General features: G+C 61.8%; 2 protein-coding genes across 7 annotated transcripts in view; one reads left to right on the forward strand and one right to left on the reverse strand.

The window, feature by feature from the left end:
• Positions 1–16,914, reverse strand: part of CACNA2D4 (calcium voltage-gated channel auxiliary subunit alpha2delta 4) — a 107,826-nt gene that overhangs the window by 30,380 nt on the left and 60,532 nt on the right. The gene's annotated exons all lie outside the window — the stretch shown is intronic.
• LRTM2 (leucine rich repeats and transmembrane domains 2) lies at positions 760–15,663 on the forward strand. Of its 3 annotated transcripts, XM_008259810.4 has the most exons (5): positions 761–1,111; positions 6,608–6,813; positions 7,275–7,413; positions 10,292–10,882; positions 13,435–15,663. In XM_008259810.4, the coding sequence occupies exons 3-5, from the start codon at positions 7,350–7,352 to the stop codon at positions 13,887–13,889; spliced, it is 1,110 nt and encodes a 369-aa protein (XP_008258032.2). In that variant the 5' UTR covers positions 761–1,111; positions 6,608–6,813; positions 7,275–7,349; the 3' UTR covers positions 13,890–15,663. The 3 variants fall into 3 exon arrangements, with proteins under 3 accessions (XP_069905378.1, XP_008258032.2, XP_051706080.1); XM_070049277.1 differs by lacking the exon at positions 6,608–6,813 and having other exon boundaries at positions 760–1,111; XM_051850120.2 differs by lacking the exon at positions 761–1,111 and having other exon boundaries at positions 2,456–6,813.

The raw sequence follows: 16,914 nt of genomic DNA on the forward strand, positions 1-16,914 counted from the left end.
TCTCTTGGATATCAGTTTCTCCTCCGACTTGCCTTGTCCTGATTGGTAAGCAGAGGCCCCTTGAGTTCTTGAGCCCTGTGCCTAACCCAGAGAGAGAGAGAAGTAAGGGGCCTATGGCGCCAGCTGTGGAGGCTGGGGGCTGGTTCCTGCTGGGCTCATGCCAGGGCACCAAGAACTGGCCCTGGGAGCTCACCGGACATCCCAGGCTCAGGCCCCCAGCCTGTCTGCTCCGGCACTGGGCTTCCTAAATACTCCCGGTCTGGGGTAGCAGGGACTCTGCGGCCCGTGCAGGACCACGTGCCCGCTGGCCCCGTTCCTGAGGAGGGTCGGGCACAGTGGCATCCCTGTCACCCCTCAGGGAGCCTCTTTTGGGGCCATCACCCTTGGACTGAGAGAAGAGCTCAGCTTTTTCCTTCTCCCTGGGCATATCCGGAAGAGACAGACCTAGTCACAGCCTCACGGTGGGGGTGGGAGTGGGGGTGGGGGAGCAAGAGTCAGCCGGCTGGTTTTGTGGTCAGGGTCCTGCCCCTCCCTCCCCAGGGGAGCCAGAGATGGAAGGGCTGCAGCCAGGGGCTCGGGGAGCTGCACAGAGCCTGGAAGGAAAATGAAGGTGCGTGACTCCTCCCTGGAGCTGGAAGCGATGCACCTGCAGGCGCTTTTGTCCACTGAAATGTGAGCACTGCCCTCTCGGCCAGGAGCTCCTCGGGCGCGCGCCCGTGTTTGTGTGTGTGTGTGTGTGTGTGTGTGTGTGTGTGCACGCGCGCGCAGGCGCGCGCACACGGCAGCCGCTGTCATCACAGATGTACCCCCAGCTGTCACTCCATTGCTCTGGCTCTGCTCGCGCACACACGCGCTTTTCACCCTCTCCCCTTCCCCCCACCTCCTCTCGGTCTCCCTCCGTCCCTCCGGCTTTCCTTCTCAGTTTGTTATTGACCCAGCAGCCGCCTGGGGCATCCCCCCTCCCCGCGCTGGGTGCTGCACTCCAGGTCCCTGCTCCGGGGGACGGGGGACTCCGGCAGCCCTGCTCACTGCGCTCGGCTGGCAGTGGTGCCTGCATTCTTTCGGGAAGCCTGGGGGGGTGGTCTCATTGGATGGGTCAGAGTGAAGCAAGGTGAGTGCCAAGCAGCTGGTGGGGGAGGATGCAGGGCTGGGGGCAAGGATGGAGGGTGGCTGGGCATGGGCACTGGGGACCATCTTTGCTGGGTCTCTGCCCTGCAAGACATAGCAGCTGTTGCCTCCTGCCTGAGGGCAGCTGCTGGGGCCGGGTGTCCTGAGAATGCCAGACACTGGGCTCTGACCCCACAGTGCTGGGGACTGAGCTGTGGGTTCTGCCAGGAGAGGGGAGGGAGAGGGGGAGGAGGGCAATGCGGGTGCCAGATGACAGCCCCCCGGTGGCATGGAAACTGGTCCTGCAGCACGGGGAAGCGGCCAAGAGCCGGTGCTATGTGCATGCCCTGCTCTGCACAGGAGCCCCGAGGAACTCGGGCGCTTCGGGAAGGGGGTGGGTCGGTGCTAGTGATGGGGCTGAGAAGAAGGCTTGGGTGGGTGGCAGGGTGGGCTCCACCACGGGGGCTGTGGGACTGCAGTTGCTGGCTGTCCTTGGACAAGGGTGCAGAGGAGCCGTGCCCAAGCTGGCCACAGGTCCAGGCAGCTTGGGTAAAGCTTCCCTGGTGTGGGCGTGGCTGAGAGTGGACCAAGCCTGCGCCCCCTGCTTCCAGCTCACCTGAGGACAGGACAAGGGAAGCTTGGACAAACCCTTGTGGGTTGTCCCAGCACAAAGCCCCGGCCTTGCTGCAAATGGGTCAGGGTCCCGAGCCAGGGCTGTGCCTCAGCTTAGAGGGAGGCCAGGCCATGCTGACCTGGTGCCCTGACCCTGGGAGCATGGACACTGTGAGTTGGAGTAGGACAGTGGCACTCGGTACCTCTAGTCCCATTTAGACAGCGCTGGACACAGGGACAGCCTGACCGGAGTCTGCCATTCAAATCCGCACTGCCCTGCAGGTCTGGGGGTAGGGGGAATCTGCCGGCTGTTGCCCGCCTCCCCCCTCCCCGCCCTGCTGTCAGAATTTCAGGGGTGGTGGTGATGTGGGCACCTGGGTGTCAAGGCTTGTTGGGCAGATTGACACCCTGCGAGCTTAGATAACCGCATCAGGTGGGGGTGGGGAGGGAGCCAAGCACGTGGAGCCAGGCTGGAGGGGAGGTCCAGCTGGGAGGAAAACCCAACAGCAGCCCCCTCCCCCCTCACGGGCACACACACACACACCGGAAGAGGGAGCCCAGGAAAGCCAGGCTGGGGGGTGGGGGAGAGGGAGAGAAAGAGGGGCCCCTCAGGTCAGCCATCTGCTTTCATCCAGGTTTGCCTGGAAGCTGTGCCTGGGTCCAGGACGCAAGCTGAGGGGTCCCGTGGGGCTGCGTGGGTGTGAGTGGGTGGCAGGGGAGGGGTGTGTGGGTGGTGGCTGGGGTGTCTGGAGGGCTGTGGGGGTGCATGGAGGAGGAGGGAGCTAGAGCAGAGGCACCTGTGCCCTGTCTGGGTGCCCCTCCTTCTGTCCCCAGGCCAGGCCTTCCCTGTCCCTCGCTGCGGCCCCACCCTGAACCCAGCCTCAGGCAGTGCTGAGTGACTTAGGGGACTTCTCTCTTATGCTTCTCAGAAAGTCTGTTTGGGATTGGGAATATATGACAAGGAAATGAGGGTGCAGGAAGCTGGGGGTGAGAATGGGGCGTGTGTTTTAAAATGAACCAGGAGGGTATATGTCTGTTCCAAGTACAAATATAGAGGTTTTTATAAAAGCTCCTTCCCTGCTGCCTGGGCAGTGCGGGTGTGGGGTGACGGGCAGGGAAGAGAGCTAGAAGGTTTCCTAGAAGGGCCTGGGCGGCCAGGCAGGTGGTGGCAGGTGCTGCCTCCCCACAGGGGCTCTGGCTCCTGTCCAGGCTCCCTGCTGCCCTTCTGGAGAAGGGAAGGCATGGTTCCTGCTGGCCCAGGTGCAGCCCCGGTCCTGGCTCTGCACTGCTGGTGCTGGAAGCGCGGCCCAGCTGCAGATGGAAGAGAGGTGGAGTAAACTGCGCAGGCCCTCCTGTGCTCTTGTGTTCTGGGAGTCTTTGAAGCTGGGGGTGTGCAGAGGACTTGTCCTGAGTCAGGGACCCTAGGCCAAGGGATGACGGCAGGGCAGGGCGCAGTGGGAGTGGGGAGCCCCTGGGCGCTCAGTGGCTCAGACACTTGGCTTGCAGGGATAATGACAAAGGTGTGGGAGGAAAGGTGTGGACGCCTGACGGGCATGGGGTCATTTGCTGGGGTCTCTAGCCAGAGTGTGCAGGCTTCGCCTCTGCTGATGCTGACCTCGGCAGCTCCCTGGAAGCAGCACCCACCCCCTAGTCTCCAGGGGGTGCTGCAGCCCACTCAGCACAGCAGGGCACGTGCTCTCACTGCTCCCACTGCTGCCTCCCGCTCATCACTGTCTCCCCAGCCCAGCTTCCCTCACCCCAGCACACCCCCCCAGAACAGCTTTGAGACAGCCCCCTCCGCCCGCCCCCCCCCCCATGAGCTCCTGTCACTACCGCGCCTGTGTCTGCTGGAAAGGGGGCGGCTGGGAGCGGGGACCTGGCTTGCTACTCAGCCCAGCCAGTCACAGGGCTTGCTTCTTCCTGGGTGAGCGGGGTAAGAGCAGCTGGCTGTGCCCAGTGAGGCGAGGGCTGCGCCAAGGAAGGCTTGCGTGGCCCTCCCTGTGCCCAGCCGCCCCCGCCAGCCTGTGGCAGGCACCCCCACAGGAAAGCAGGTCAGGAGCAGACCAGAAGCTTACAAAGGCCACTGAGTCAGTAACTCAGCTTGGGCTCAGTTCTGTCCTTCCATTTGTCTAACTCAGGCTAGTGACTGAACATCCTGTGCCTCAGTTTCCCCACCTGCCAAGTGGAGTTAACAACCCTAGGTTTGTGGCTGTGGACACTGTCTCTCCTGGTACAGACGCTTCCTGGAGCAGGTGCTGTTCCTTGGCCATGATGGCCCCGGGGACAGACGGGTGCAGCCTGCAGGGGGTTTGCCCCTGTCTGGGAGATGCTTAGCCTAGGACTTCTCAAACTTGAACATGCAAGCAAATTACCAGGGGTTCTTGTTAAAAACACAGATTCTGAATTTCTAAGTGGCTCCTAGGCCATACTGACACTGCAGGTCCATGGGCTACACTTTGAGTAGCCAAGGACTGGAGTCAAAGCCTCATGTTTCTGGATTTTTCTAAGGAGCTTTTAGCTCCTTAACCTTCTCCAGTCTGCAGCAGGGTCCAGGAAAGAAGGTCCGGGGGCCTTGGGTGGGAGGGGGCCCTTCCCTCTGGTCCCTGTGTCTGGACAGGGACAAGACCCAGGTAAGGATGAGGAGCAGCCAGCATTGCAAGCTGACAAGGCCATGGGCCTTGGAGACAGGAGAGCTTCCTGGCAGGGCCCTCCCCCCATCTCTTCTCTGTCCCCAGCAGACGGCTCTCATGCATTCCAGCAGCTGGCCAGCACCTGCTGCAGCAGCAGCTCCCCACACTGCTGCTGTAGGTCACCCCTTTTGCAGAGGCTTGGCTCTTCTGGGGTGGAAAGGGACCCTTTAGGTAGAAGCGCGCTGTGGGGCAGAGGGTTAAGGGCCAGGAAGTGCAGCTTCCAGCCCCACATCTCCCTGAGGGTTTTTCCAAGGGTCCACACACACACTTGTGATTCGTCCCCAAGCTGGGCAAAGCTGCTCTCCCCACTCTTGGGAAGTCCCAGGGGCTGACGGAGGCAGGGTGGGCCACCAGAGCGCACAGGGCAGCTCCGCACAATTCCTCACCAGTGTTCTGCCCCCCCACAAGACAGTGCCTGTGGGTCTGCACCGTGGGCACTTGCCTGCCATTTTCTGTGCGCGTGACATGCCCCAAGTCACATGTGGGCATCAGCACCTGAGCTCAAGGTCCCCTTCTCCACTGAACAGCTGTTAGCTGGCTGTCCCCAGGGCTCATTAGTGGGGGTGGCTCTGGACAGGGAGCTGGAGAGGAGGAGGGCAGGAGCCCCAGGTGGAAGTGGAGCCTGAGCTTTAGAGGCGGTGGGGGGAGCTTCTGCAGGAAGCCAGGAGGAGTGGAAGGAGCAGAGCCTGATGCGGTCTCCAGCCCGCTGTGAGCCTGAGCATGGGCAGCTTCCTGGGTCAGGGGCTACCCGCAGGCGCCCTCCAGACTGCAGGTGTCTCTCTCCATCTGTGTGCTAGGGGCATCGGGGAACACTGCCACTAAGTGCTGGGTTGTGTCAGAAAGGCACGCATGCATGTGCGGCTGCACTTGCACGTGTGTGTGCATATGTGTACAGCCGTGGCAGCATATGCGTAATGGCACAGCCCTCCGAGTGTGTGTGTGTGTGCCTGAGGCCTGTGTGTGCGTGTCCTCCCAAGGCCGTTGCTGGGTGACCTTGGCAGAGGAGTGGATGAGCAGCTGGCAAAGGGGCCTGCAATCCGTTCTCAGCCTCACAGGTGACGCAGGTGAGGGCTGCTGACCTGGCTGATGTCTTGGAGATGCCTGTGGGCTGGACCTGAGAGGTTGTTTGAGGTCAAGCTCCAAGGGCACAGAGTGGAGGCTGATGTCTGGGAAGGTGGTGCGTGAGTGTGAGGGGCAAAAGGAGACCCAACACAGAGACCCACTGGTGTGAGCTCTGGGTGTGAGCCCACGCAGCAGGGGCTGGGGGGTGGGGTAGGGTGGGTGTGCTCAGGAGGCTGGTGGGAGGAGCTGTGGCGTTCACCTGAATTTGGTAAATGTTCACGCGCAAGTTCCACCAGTGAGGTACCGCAGTCATAGGTTCTAGAAATAAAGGCACTTAGGCCTGCAGTTTACACAGTCTGTTTAAAGGAGCCTCCGGATGGGGATTTGAACCCAGGACCCTACTGCCTGCAAACCTGAGCGGGGAGCCTGCCAGGGCCTGCCTCTGAGGGCAGCTAGGCCACTCCTCTCCATCCCAGGTGCTCGGGATCCTAGCACAAGGCCATGTAGGGACCGGGCTGCGCCCCACACCCCTCTTCTGAGCCGGTGCAGGCGGAGGTCGGGGACGCGGCGGAGGCGACGGCCGGCAGAGGGCGCTAGTTTCCGGAGCCCGCCGCGCCGGCTGACGACGGAGCCGACCCGCCTGAGGGGCACCGCCACGGCGCGGCCCGGGGGGAGCGCAGGCTAGGGGATTGGGAGGGGCGACCGCAGCAGTCGCTGCAGGACCCTCGCGCCCGAGGTTGCAGCTTCGCACAGGCCTGCGGAGGGCGGCAGCCGGGAGGCTGCCAGCGCCCTTCCCCAGGGGCGCGTTGGGCGACCTGGGAGGGTCAGCCAACCGGGAGCCCAGAGCCCTGGGCTGAGCAAGGGTGTCCTTGGGCTGTCCGCGGAGGGGCGGGCGGGGAGACGCGCCGGGCCCCGCTCTGACGCCATCTGCCGCATCTGGAAGGGAGTGGGGACCCAGCGGAGGGCCTGTGGAGGCGTAGGAGACCTTGGGGTGGGGTGAGCCCGCCCTCTTCGTCCCCTCTGGCAGAGCCGCCTGCTCCCCAGCCCCAGCCTGTTGCCAGCCCTCCTGCCCTGGCCCCTGGCCCTGCTGCCGGAGCAGGTGCGCAGCCTGGCGCCTGAGCCCAGTCTTCTCACAGACCTGCCGGCGAAGACGGAGCCCCGCAGTCACCCCAGATGCCCTGAGCTGATGAGGCTCAAAGACCGACTGCCAGAAGACGCAGCCCTGCAGTTCACTCCTAAGGCGCCGGCGGAGGCGGGCGCAAGAGGCCACCCCGCGGCTTCCAGTGCGCCCACCACAGGCAGACGCTGCCAAGGGCCCAGCCTCTGCCTGCCCGGTGCCATGGTAAGCAGCCCTGGGCTGGGGGCAGGTGTAGCTGTGACCTGCCACCTCACCCTGCCTACCCACGAGAAACGTGCCTCAGTCTCCCCACCCGAGGGGCCATCGCAGACGGAGGAGACAGCATTGCTGTGGAAACATTTAAGACATCGACATGCCAGAGAGACGGTGCGAAGTGGCAGGGAGAGACTGGGGGGGGGCGGGGGTCACAGTCCACCAGCCGCCAGAGGAGCCCTGTCTGACCCTGGCCCCTGCAGCACCCCAGGGAGGCGGAAGGTTTCCTGGCCTCTTTCTGCTCCCTTGTACCTCGTCTTCCCCGCCCAGGGAATTGTAGCTGAGAGGAACAGGAGAGGAATAAGGGTGTAAAGAGACACCCGGGCCCTCTCCCTAACCCCTGGGCTGGAACGGGGCCTGGCTCAGCTCCCTCCCACTTGCCCTCTCCCTCTCCCTCTCTCTCCCTCTCCCAGGACTGACTGGCAGTGCACGCCGAGGGGCTTCTCTTTCCCCAGAGCTGCAGGGCCCAGCGAGCCGTGGGGTCCACCATGCTGGCGCTGTGCAGTGGCCCCGAGCAGAAGACCAGGCTGGGCGGGCCGTGGAGAGTCTCCTGTGAGTACGCCCTTGGCGGGGTGGGGTGCGCGGTGGGGGCCTGCAGCAAGGTCTCAGATCTCCGCAGGATGCCAGGGCCTTGCTCTGGGCAGCCAGGGTTAGGTCCTTGATAACAGCGTCCATGGCAGCAAGGAAACGCTGGGGGCGTCTGAGGTCAGGTCAGGAGCTGGAGGCCACACTGGTGAGTCTGTCTCGTCCTTCCCCGTGCTTTGGGTTCGAGGATGGCAACATGAAGAGCTGCGTCCTGCTGGAGACCAGCCAGGCCTCCTGGGTTTTAAGTGGAATCGATGTTGTCGGAGCGTGTCCACCCGTGTTTAGCCACGAGTGCGGAGGCTGGAGGTCTGCCCCTCCCAGCCCGGGCCAGGCCCTGCTCCCTGGTCTTGCCTCTGAAACCTTCTCTCGTGGTCTTTACGCCTCCGTCCTCCCAATTCCACACAGAGGCGCGAGTGGGCTCTCGGGATGCGTTAGTGACTGGGCCCGACCCGTCTGCGCATGGGCAGACTGAGGCCTCCATGTGCCAGGAGGAGGAGTCCATGTCCGTGAAGGCAGCACTTGTCAGTTGTCAGGGCGACAGACACCCCAGAACGCTCGCTCTCTGAGGCAGAGACAAGGTCAACCCCAGCTGGCTTGCCCAGGGCTATGAGACGAGAGGTGAGGTTATTCTGCCTGACTTCTCTCCGCGCCGGGCGGCCGGTGAGCTGGCCGCCTCACCACACAGGCCCCTGAATAATTCACCGCGTGGGAGTGGCTGATCCCCAAGCCACTCAGCTCCCTTTCAACCTCATTCTAGAATCAGTCAACACCTTGCAATACAGGATTACGGTTTCTTGTCTCCAGAGCTTTCGGAGGTCTCTGGTCTTCCAGGGCATGGGCCGGGGCAGGCAGGGAGCTGCGCTCTTCCAAATGCTGTCTGCGCCTACTGCCACCAGTCCCTCCCTTGGGAGGGGCCAGTGGCTTCTCCGATGGTGGATCCTTTCCAGATAAGGCAGCTGGCTTGGATTTTTTTTTTTCTCCTCTGGAGAAGGTTGATTTTCACATGGCGTGGGGTGGGGTAGTGTGGAGCAAGCTGACCTGGCGAGAGGGTTGGAGGTAGCAGTGGGTGACCCCGGATGGCCAGGAGGCACCGGGCCTGTGCTCATTTCCTGTCGAGATCAAAGAGGTTCAGGTGTCAGCGTGGCAATGTGTCCCTCACCTGTCACCGATCCTCCAGGCAGGGCGGGCGGGGGACAGTGTCCCCCAGCCCTGTGGGACATCAGACGACCAGACGCCGACCAGACAGAGACTCAGGGCTGTCCCATGCAGGCCCTCAGGTGTTTGTTCTTGGTTTTTAACATTCCAAAAACTTATTTAATAGAGTGTTCTTCATGGCACCTCTTGGGATGTAAATAGAACTTGATGGAAAGTTCATCCTGATGATGAAAGACGCAGGCCTGAGTGAGGCCGCGTCCCGACTCCTCCCCAAGCTCTAGTAGATGTGACTAAAACTCCGTGGGGCCACAGAGCACATTCGTCTCTCCAAATGGGGGCCAGGTGACCCCTTCTGGAGAATCATTTACAGCACTGGCTCCCCATCGGCCACGCTGGCCCGGGCAGTCACAACCGCATGCTTTGGAACCTACCAGGTCTGCAATCTGCTATCTGAAGGGTGCTTCGGTCCACTACCACTTCAGTGAGGGGCAGTGGCACCCGGCGGCCCCGCTGCCCAGAGTCCTACCCTCTGCTAACAGCACTGGGCCTCAGTGCGGGCTGATTCCAGCATCGTGGCAGGTACTCACCACATCCTTAGGGGACTCAGGCCTCTTCCGTAACCTGTGTGGCTGAGGCCACCTGGGCTGTGGACTGGGTCTGCACTTCCCTGCCACTTCCCCAGCGATGGTTTCTCCTCGGGACCTGGTGGAGCTGACCTGGTGGGCAGACCAGTGTTGAGCTCCCTGGGTTCCTTCCACAGGGAGGTCACTTAGGGAGGGCTTTGAGGTCGCTTCTAGGAAAGGCTGGAATGCCGGCGGCTCTGCTGTGACCGTTTGCCCAGGGTCACTCTCCCCAGTCCCTGTGCACAGGCGGGCCTCATGCTTGCCTCTTGGGGGCCTTGCACAAGAAGACAGGGCCATGAAGGGAAGCCCAGCCATGACCATCGTGCGGGGAGGCTGAGCGCATGGACGGTTCCCCATGACAATGAACGTGGAGCTCCTCCTGGGCCCCCCGGTCTGGCGAGCGCAGTGCGATTGCCCATCTTGTCCTTGTCATGTCCGCCGTGTGCTCTGGTGCAGGACCCTAGGTGGGCCTGGAGTCCCGATCCTCACACGAAGTCTCTGGTGCTGTCTTGGAAGTGGTGAACATGACAGCCCTCAGGAAGCTATAGGGGACAGGGCGAGGAGGTCCCCTCGGGGCTCTCCCCTCTCCGTACGTGTGTCCTCGCCCCCTGCAGCCCCAGGTTGGGTCTAGAACGCAGAGCAAGGGCCTCCGCAGTGCAGCCGTTTTGGAAGGAGACACTCTTGCTCCTCACATGGGACAGGTTTCCCTGATAGCCTTAGACACTTGCCCTTGATTGTGTCAACATCTGTGGTGTCCAGGGGACCCAGGCCCCTCAGGGAGCTGAGCCGAGGATACCCTGCGAGCTGGGGTGACCCATGTGTCACACTTGACTAAAGCAATTTCTTCGTCTGCTACACAGCTGACACGGTGTGCTGTCTGTGGATGTAGAAGTGGCTTTGGGTTTAATTATCATTTTTCATGGTTAGTAAATGTTTGCACACTGATTGTGGCTTGTGCCAAAGCAGATGTAGCCTCGAAGCTGTTATGCTGTGAACTGGAAGGGAGGGGCTGGAGGCAGGAGGTAGTAACCTCAGTTTGTGGCTTTCTCTCCACTCCCCCCGCCCAGGGATCACCTGCTGGATCGCCCTGTGCGCTGCGGAGGCCCTCCCCACCTGCCCTTTCTCCTGTAAGTGTGACAGCCGCAGCCTGGAGGTGGACTGCAGCGGCCTCGGCCTCACCACGGTGCCCCCGGACGTGCCCGCCACCACCCGAACACTCTTGCTCTTGAACAATAAGCTGAGCACCCTGCCAAGCTGGACCTTCGCCAACCTGTCCAGCCTGCAGCGGCTGGACCTGTCCAACAACTTCCTGGACCAGCTGCCCCGCTCCATCTTCGAGGACCTGACGAATCTGACGGAGCTGCAGTTGCGCAATAACAGCATCAGGACCCTGGACAGGGACCTGCTGCAGCACGTGCCACTGCTGCGCCACTTGGACCTGTCCATCAACGGCCTGGCCCAGCTGCCCCCTGGCCTTTTCGATGGACTCCCGGCTCTGCGCTCCCTCTCCCTTCGCTCTAACCGCCTGCAGAGCCTGGACCGGCTGACGTTTGAGCCCCTGGCGAGCCTGCAGCTGCTGCAGGTGGGAGACAACCCCTGGGAGTGCGACTGTAACCTGCGTGAGTTCAAGCACTGGATGGAGTGGTTCTCCTACCGAGGTGAGCGCGCCAGCCCCAGCCGGCTGTGAGGGACAGGGAAGGGCACTCCCGGAGACTGGGGTGAGGTCAGGGGACAGAGAGGGGTGACACTGCCTCTCTGCCAAGTTCACTGCACGAGTCACGAGCCTTGCACCAGGAAGCAGGGGGCTGGCTGCTGTGCCCCCCTCCCTCCCTCCCTGCTCCCTTTTCTGCCTGGGACCTCTCTGCTGCCTCCTCGTTCTCTTTGACATGGATCTGTAACTTGCTCTCACCTGCACAGATTTAAAGAGGGAACTTAAAGACACACCCCACCAGCTATGTCTCTGGGCATCCCTTGCCGGGTTGGAGGAGGAGAGGAAAGTGCCCTTCCTCTGAACGACACAGCTGTCTCTTAAATATCCACCTTTCAGGAGGGGGCGCGCAGCTGAACCCCGCCTGGGAAACCCAGTTTTCCTTTTGACGGTGGTGCCAGCTTCTTCTCCCAGGTTTTGTTATCAGCACTGTGAGTCAGAAGCCAGATGGTTTTAGTTTTACTTTCTTCCCCTTTCACCTTTCTTAAACTTGCTGATGAGCTAGGAAATGACCAGACGGGACACACAAGGTGACACAGAAGTGAGCCCAGTGGTGAAGGTGCTGGTCGGGGGTGGAAGTGGGGTTGTGCCGCCTGTGAGCTGTGCACTCTTGAGAAAGTGGACTGGTCTCTCTGTTGCGGCGCCTCCTCTGTAAAGTGGGTAGGAAAGCAGTGTCTGCCTGCCAGGACCCCTGTGAGGATTAAGTACAGTAACGCAGGCAGAGGCTTGAGAGGCAGCTGGGGCAGTCAGCCCTCGATCGCACACTCATCCGTGTGTCCATTGCTAGCAGTGGTCAGCACATCGATGGACTTGACGAGACATGGTCTGGTGCCCTGCACTGAGCAGATGCTGAATGAGTGCTTACTCAATGAGTGAACGGATAGCAAATCTCTGAACGCTAACGCTTTTCTTTAAAGTCTCACTGCTTTCGTTTTGGGACCCAGTGCCGCTCCCGGGGAGTTCCATGCCACTCCTATGTGTGAGTTAGCTGAAGAGCCCTTACAAACTGTAAAGTGCCATGTGAGTCACTGCGCTGATGTCTTGCTTTTGTATCAGCGAGGAAATAATGATTAATACTGGTTATGTAGCTTCTAGTTTACAAATATCTTTCCCTGTATGGCACTATTTTGATCCTTCCGGCTGGCTGCTAGTTGAGATAGACATTCTTATTTTACACTAAGAAAAGTTGAGACCCACCGTCATGAGATAAGTTAAAGAAGCATGACACAGCCAGGGTTCCGTCTCGGGTCTTCTGAGACGGTGCGTCTCAGAACCCAGCCCTCTGCCAGGCGCAAGGTCACCAGGTGTGGGACTTGCGGAGCCCACCCAGGCAGCCAGCGGCCCCAGTAGCTAGGGGCCAGGTTCCCTTCAGACCCAGGCCCGTGTGATGCCCTTAGCACACATCCCTACCCTTCCCTAATTCCAAGCACAAAGGGGCAGGCAACGGGAACCGACTCTTTCCAGATCCTCTTAACAGGAGAGTTGCTTTCAACCTTGAACTCCTTTCAAAACAAATCCTGGGAAGTTTTTCACCAGCATCCCAGGGAAAGACTGAAGTCTGCTGCATGAGGACACCATGGCGGCTGGGCCGACAGTGATGGAGCAGCTGGAGCCCGGGCCTTACAGAAGGTGTCTCCCGCCTGGGTCTGGATTTCACCCGAGGCTGAAAACGGGCCCAAATCCAAACTCCGCTCCCTAGGGGACATCTTGGCAAGCTACTTTCCCTAGCCACTGCCTCTCTCCCCACCCCAAGGCTGCTGCTCTATCTGTCTGTGACCAGGCCTGGTTTGCCATTGTCCTGGGGAGCCTGTGTGCCCACTGCTGTGTGCCCATCAGCCTCTTGTGTCTCCAGGATTTCCCGCCAAGATGCCCTCGAACTCAGAGGCTCTGGCTGGGACTTGGAGGGGCTGCTGGATTGCTCCTACACAGGAGAGCAAGGGCACCCAACTTGTTTCTCCCCTATCCGAGGAGGCATTCTTCATAGACGGCCGGCATGTCCTGCCTGGAGAGCACTGGCGGAGGCACTGGCTTAGGACTTTTGTGCTTTTGAGAGGGAAGACCCCTGGGGGCTGGGCTGCTGTGTTCTTGCTGCAGGGGGCAGCAGGCAGAGTCCGGCAGGGAGAGAGCGGCCCTGTAGTCCACGAGGGATGGCTGTGAGCATCCTCCCACGTCAACCTCGGCTGCCCCAGGAGGCTCAGCCTGCCCCTGGGGGTCGGTTGAATTGGCTGTGTCCTTCTCCATAGATGGGAATAATGACAATGTCCATTTTGCATGGCTTCTGCAAGGACTGAATGGCATGACCTGTAACTCATCCACTGTGGTGGGTGGCTCCACCAATACCAGCTTCCCTCCTTCCTTTGCTCGCCTAGCCTTGGATTCTAGGATTGATGGCATTGCTGATAGAAACTTCTGGGCTCTCCATTTGGAGGAGCTGAGGGTGGGAGAAGGGGTCCAGTTCCGGATGCCTGCTCAGCCCCTCTTTCCTTTGCCCCCCGGCTGCAGGGGGGCGCCTGGACCAGCTCTCTTGCACGCTGCCCAAGGAGCTGAGGGGAAAAGACATGCGCGTGGTCCCCATGGAGATGTTCAACTACTGCTCGCAGCTGGACGACGAGAACAGCTCCGCCGGCATGGACGCCCCGGGGCCACCCTGCACCAAGGCCAGCCCGGAGCCCCCTAAGCCCAAGCCCGGGGCGGAGCCGGAGCCTGAGCCCAGCACAGCTTGCCCTCAGAAGCAGCGGCACCGGCCCGCGAGCGTGCGGCGCGCCATCGGCACGGTGATCATCGCCGCGGTCGTCTGCGGCGTCGTGTGCATCATGATGGTGGTGGCGGCTGCCTACGGCTGCATCTACGCCTCGCTCATGGCCAAGTACCACCGCGAGCTCAAGAAGCGCCAGCCGCTGATGGGAGACCCGGAGGGCGAGCCCGAAGATCAGAAGCAGATCTCCTCCGTGGCCTGAGCGGCGTCCCTACCCGGCCCAGGTAGGAAGGGCAGGAAGAACGCGCAGGCCCCGCCTCCCCAGCCCCACGTCCTCCTCACCCGTGGTGCACTGGCCGCAGCATCGGTCTCCATGAACTTTAAGCCCGCCTGGAGCCGCCGAGCGCGGAAGGCTCCCACTGGTGCCCCTCCCTGGGCCGCCAACTCTCTGGAGTTCCCGGGGCCTGTTCCTAAGCTTGTGGCAGGGGGAAGACGGCACGCGTGCCCCACAGGAGCTTCCACGTGCCGAGCACCCGCTGTGGCCTTTCCTTCGGGGGTCCTCACAGCTGGGCGACTGGTCCCCATTAGGGAGTGGGGGCCGTGATGTGGGGCCAGGGGCACGTTCTCTGACCTCCCCTAAGGCAGAGGGCTTGCTCTTGGCGCCCTGCGGGGGAAGGTCAGGTCCGCAAACAAACAAATGCACCAGCTCCGGCCGCCCCGCACTTGGCACTTAGACACGCGACGGGACGCTGCACTCCTCTAACTTGTTGCCTGGCGCTACCGTGTCCGCCACAGAGCACACTGCTCCCGGAGCCTCCAGCTCGCCCTCGCCGGCACAGTTGCCCAGGTGCGCGCTCGCACATATGCACACACAAACACACCCACAGCACGCAGCCGCCCAGGCCGGGGCCGCGGGTCTCTGCCCCAGGCGCGGAGCCTCCCGCGCTCACCGAGGTCTCCTCCGCCAGCAGGGGGAGGAGCCAACCGTAAAGCGGGCCAGAGCAGCGCTGCGGGGACTGCGGTCGCCGTGGCAACACGCTCACGCCTCCCTTGGGCTTTCCAGGGAGGCCTGGAAGCTGCAAGCTGTGTGGACGGCAGTCCCTGGGGCCCAGCCTCCAGCCACTGGGTGTTTCCTCGGCCCCGCCCCGTGCCTCCCCAGGCCGGGCCCTGGGGGACACCCCCCAATTACACTCCTGTAGCCTGCAGCCTCAGCCCCTCCAGCTTCTGCAGCTTCTGGCCTGGGATCTCAGGGCTGGGATCGGGTCGTGCAAGGTGACCAACGGCCCTCCTGGAAGGAGGCAGGTGGTGAGCAGAGAGACAGACTCTCTCTGTCTGTGGCCCAGACAGACTCCCGAGCAGGCACCAGGCAGCCGCGTTCTGTCTAGAGACTTCCACCATGCGCTTCCTTTCGCCAGGGTGTTGTCTGCGCAGCCCGGCTCCCCAGGACTATGGGCTGCATCTGCACCGGGGTCCACACCAGCCTGTGAGCCGGGGCTCTGTTTGGGGCAGAGATACTGCCTCCAGGGACTCTTCCTAGTTGTAGCCCCTCCGCGTGAGTCTGATGTGAGTCCCTAGGGAGTCCCCAGGTTTCCCTCTGCTGGGCACTGGCTTTCTCGTGCTTAGAGGGGGCCAGGAGGCGCCAGGCTGGCTTCTGGTTCTGACGAGGGTCATGGTAGCACTGGGAGAGGACAAGGCAGACACGGTGGGCAGGGTCTGTGAAGGGTGTCAGGGCAGAACGGGGCGCCTCCTTGTGGTGGCAGGGGTGCCTTTGAGGTCATTCCCCAGCTGGTGTGCAGGGGCCCTCTGGGGCACAGGCTGCACATCGGGATCACAGGCTCCCCTAAACTGGGGCACAGTCTCCCTTCTTTTGGATTGAGAGCTGACCCCAGGATTGGAGATTTTCTAAAGGGAATGGGGGAAGGGAGGGTACTGTCATTGGTGGTATCTTTAGCCTGAGACAGCAGATTTTTAAAGGCAAAATTATATTTCTGGTTTGTTGTTTCAGAAGACCAATAAAGACTGTATTTTCCTATGTACTTACTGCCTTTATTGAGAGGGAACGGGGCGTGCATGGCTGGCAGAGCTGCTTCCTGCCCCTCACCTTCCCCGGCAGCCAAGTCAAGCGCTGAGGGCTACCACCCTGGCGCTTAGAGCTGCGTAGGGCACCTTGGGCACCAATGGGGATGCAGGGGTGGGGGCCGAGGCCTGCATGGGAGGAGGCTCTGGGGCTGGCATGGCTCAGCTGGGATTCACAGGCCACCCACCCTCCAGCACATGAGCCTCAGGGTGCTCTCTGGGCAGCGAGGGGCTTGTGGACTGAAGGGGGTGGACTGCAGGCCCTGCCCCCGCACCCCTGGGGTTCATCTGGCCCTGCCTGATGCAAATCCGTGCTGGCATCAGCGACAGATGGTGAGAAGGGGCTCATTTGCCCAGAGGAGGGGGAGGGCAGCTCGAGGGGCTTCTCTGCCTGCCCTGCTGGCTCTTATTAGCTCGGGAGAGGCTGATGAGTTCGCCTCATTTAACCCCTTACCATCTCGTCCTTTCACACTGACACCAGGCACATGCCAGCCACACTCTCGGCTTAAAGTCGGGGTCCTCCACGGGGTACAGAGGGTATGGAGTTGGAATGGGGGACCAGGGGGCTGGGGGCGGTGAGTAAGAGGACTTAGTGCCCCATGGCTCCCTGTGGGCAGGTGACCGCCTCAGGCAAAGACAATGGCCCAGTGGGCCAGGAGCGGCCAGGAGCAGTGAACCACGAGGGGCCCCGTTCCTGGAGCTCAGACGCGCAGAACGGGTGGCGAGGAGCGTGGGACTCCTCATGCCCTGCACAAGGCTGTGGAAGGCATCCGTGGGTTTTCCCAGTGTTCCCAGAGGAGGCTCCAGCACCATGGCCTGAAGGCCGTGCTCCAAGGGAAGGACACCACATACTACTTGCCCTTGCCCCAGTCAGTGGGCAGGGCTATGGGCCTGGCTGTGGGCAGGAGCATGTGGTGTGGGGGCACTGGAGGCCCCGCGCCTGGGAGGCCACTGCCCACTGCTCCGCCTGATCCTCAGCAAGGCCCTGACAACAGATCCCCATCAGAACGTTTGAGTTGTGCAAGTTTTGCTTAAGCCCTTGAAAAACCGCCTCCTTGGAGGTGAGCAGGACCCCTCGCCATGCACGTGTGCCGCTGCGCGACCTGGAGCGCGACCCGGAGCAAGGTCACACACCGCAAGCCGCCGCCCTGGGGGCCCTTCTCCCTTCTTCCCTTGCTCAGTGCACAAACGTCGCACAAATGCAGCCCCCA

The sequence above is a fragment of the Oryctolagus cuniculus genome, chromosome 9 (genome assembly GCF_964237555.1).
Source record: "Oryctolagus cuniculus chromosome 9, mOryCun1.1, whole genome shotgun sequence".
NCBI lineage: Eukaryota > Metazoa > Chordata > Mammalia > Lagomorpha > Leporidae > Oryctolagus > Oryctolagus cuniculus.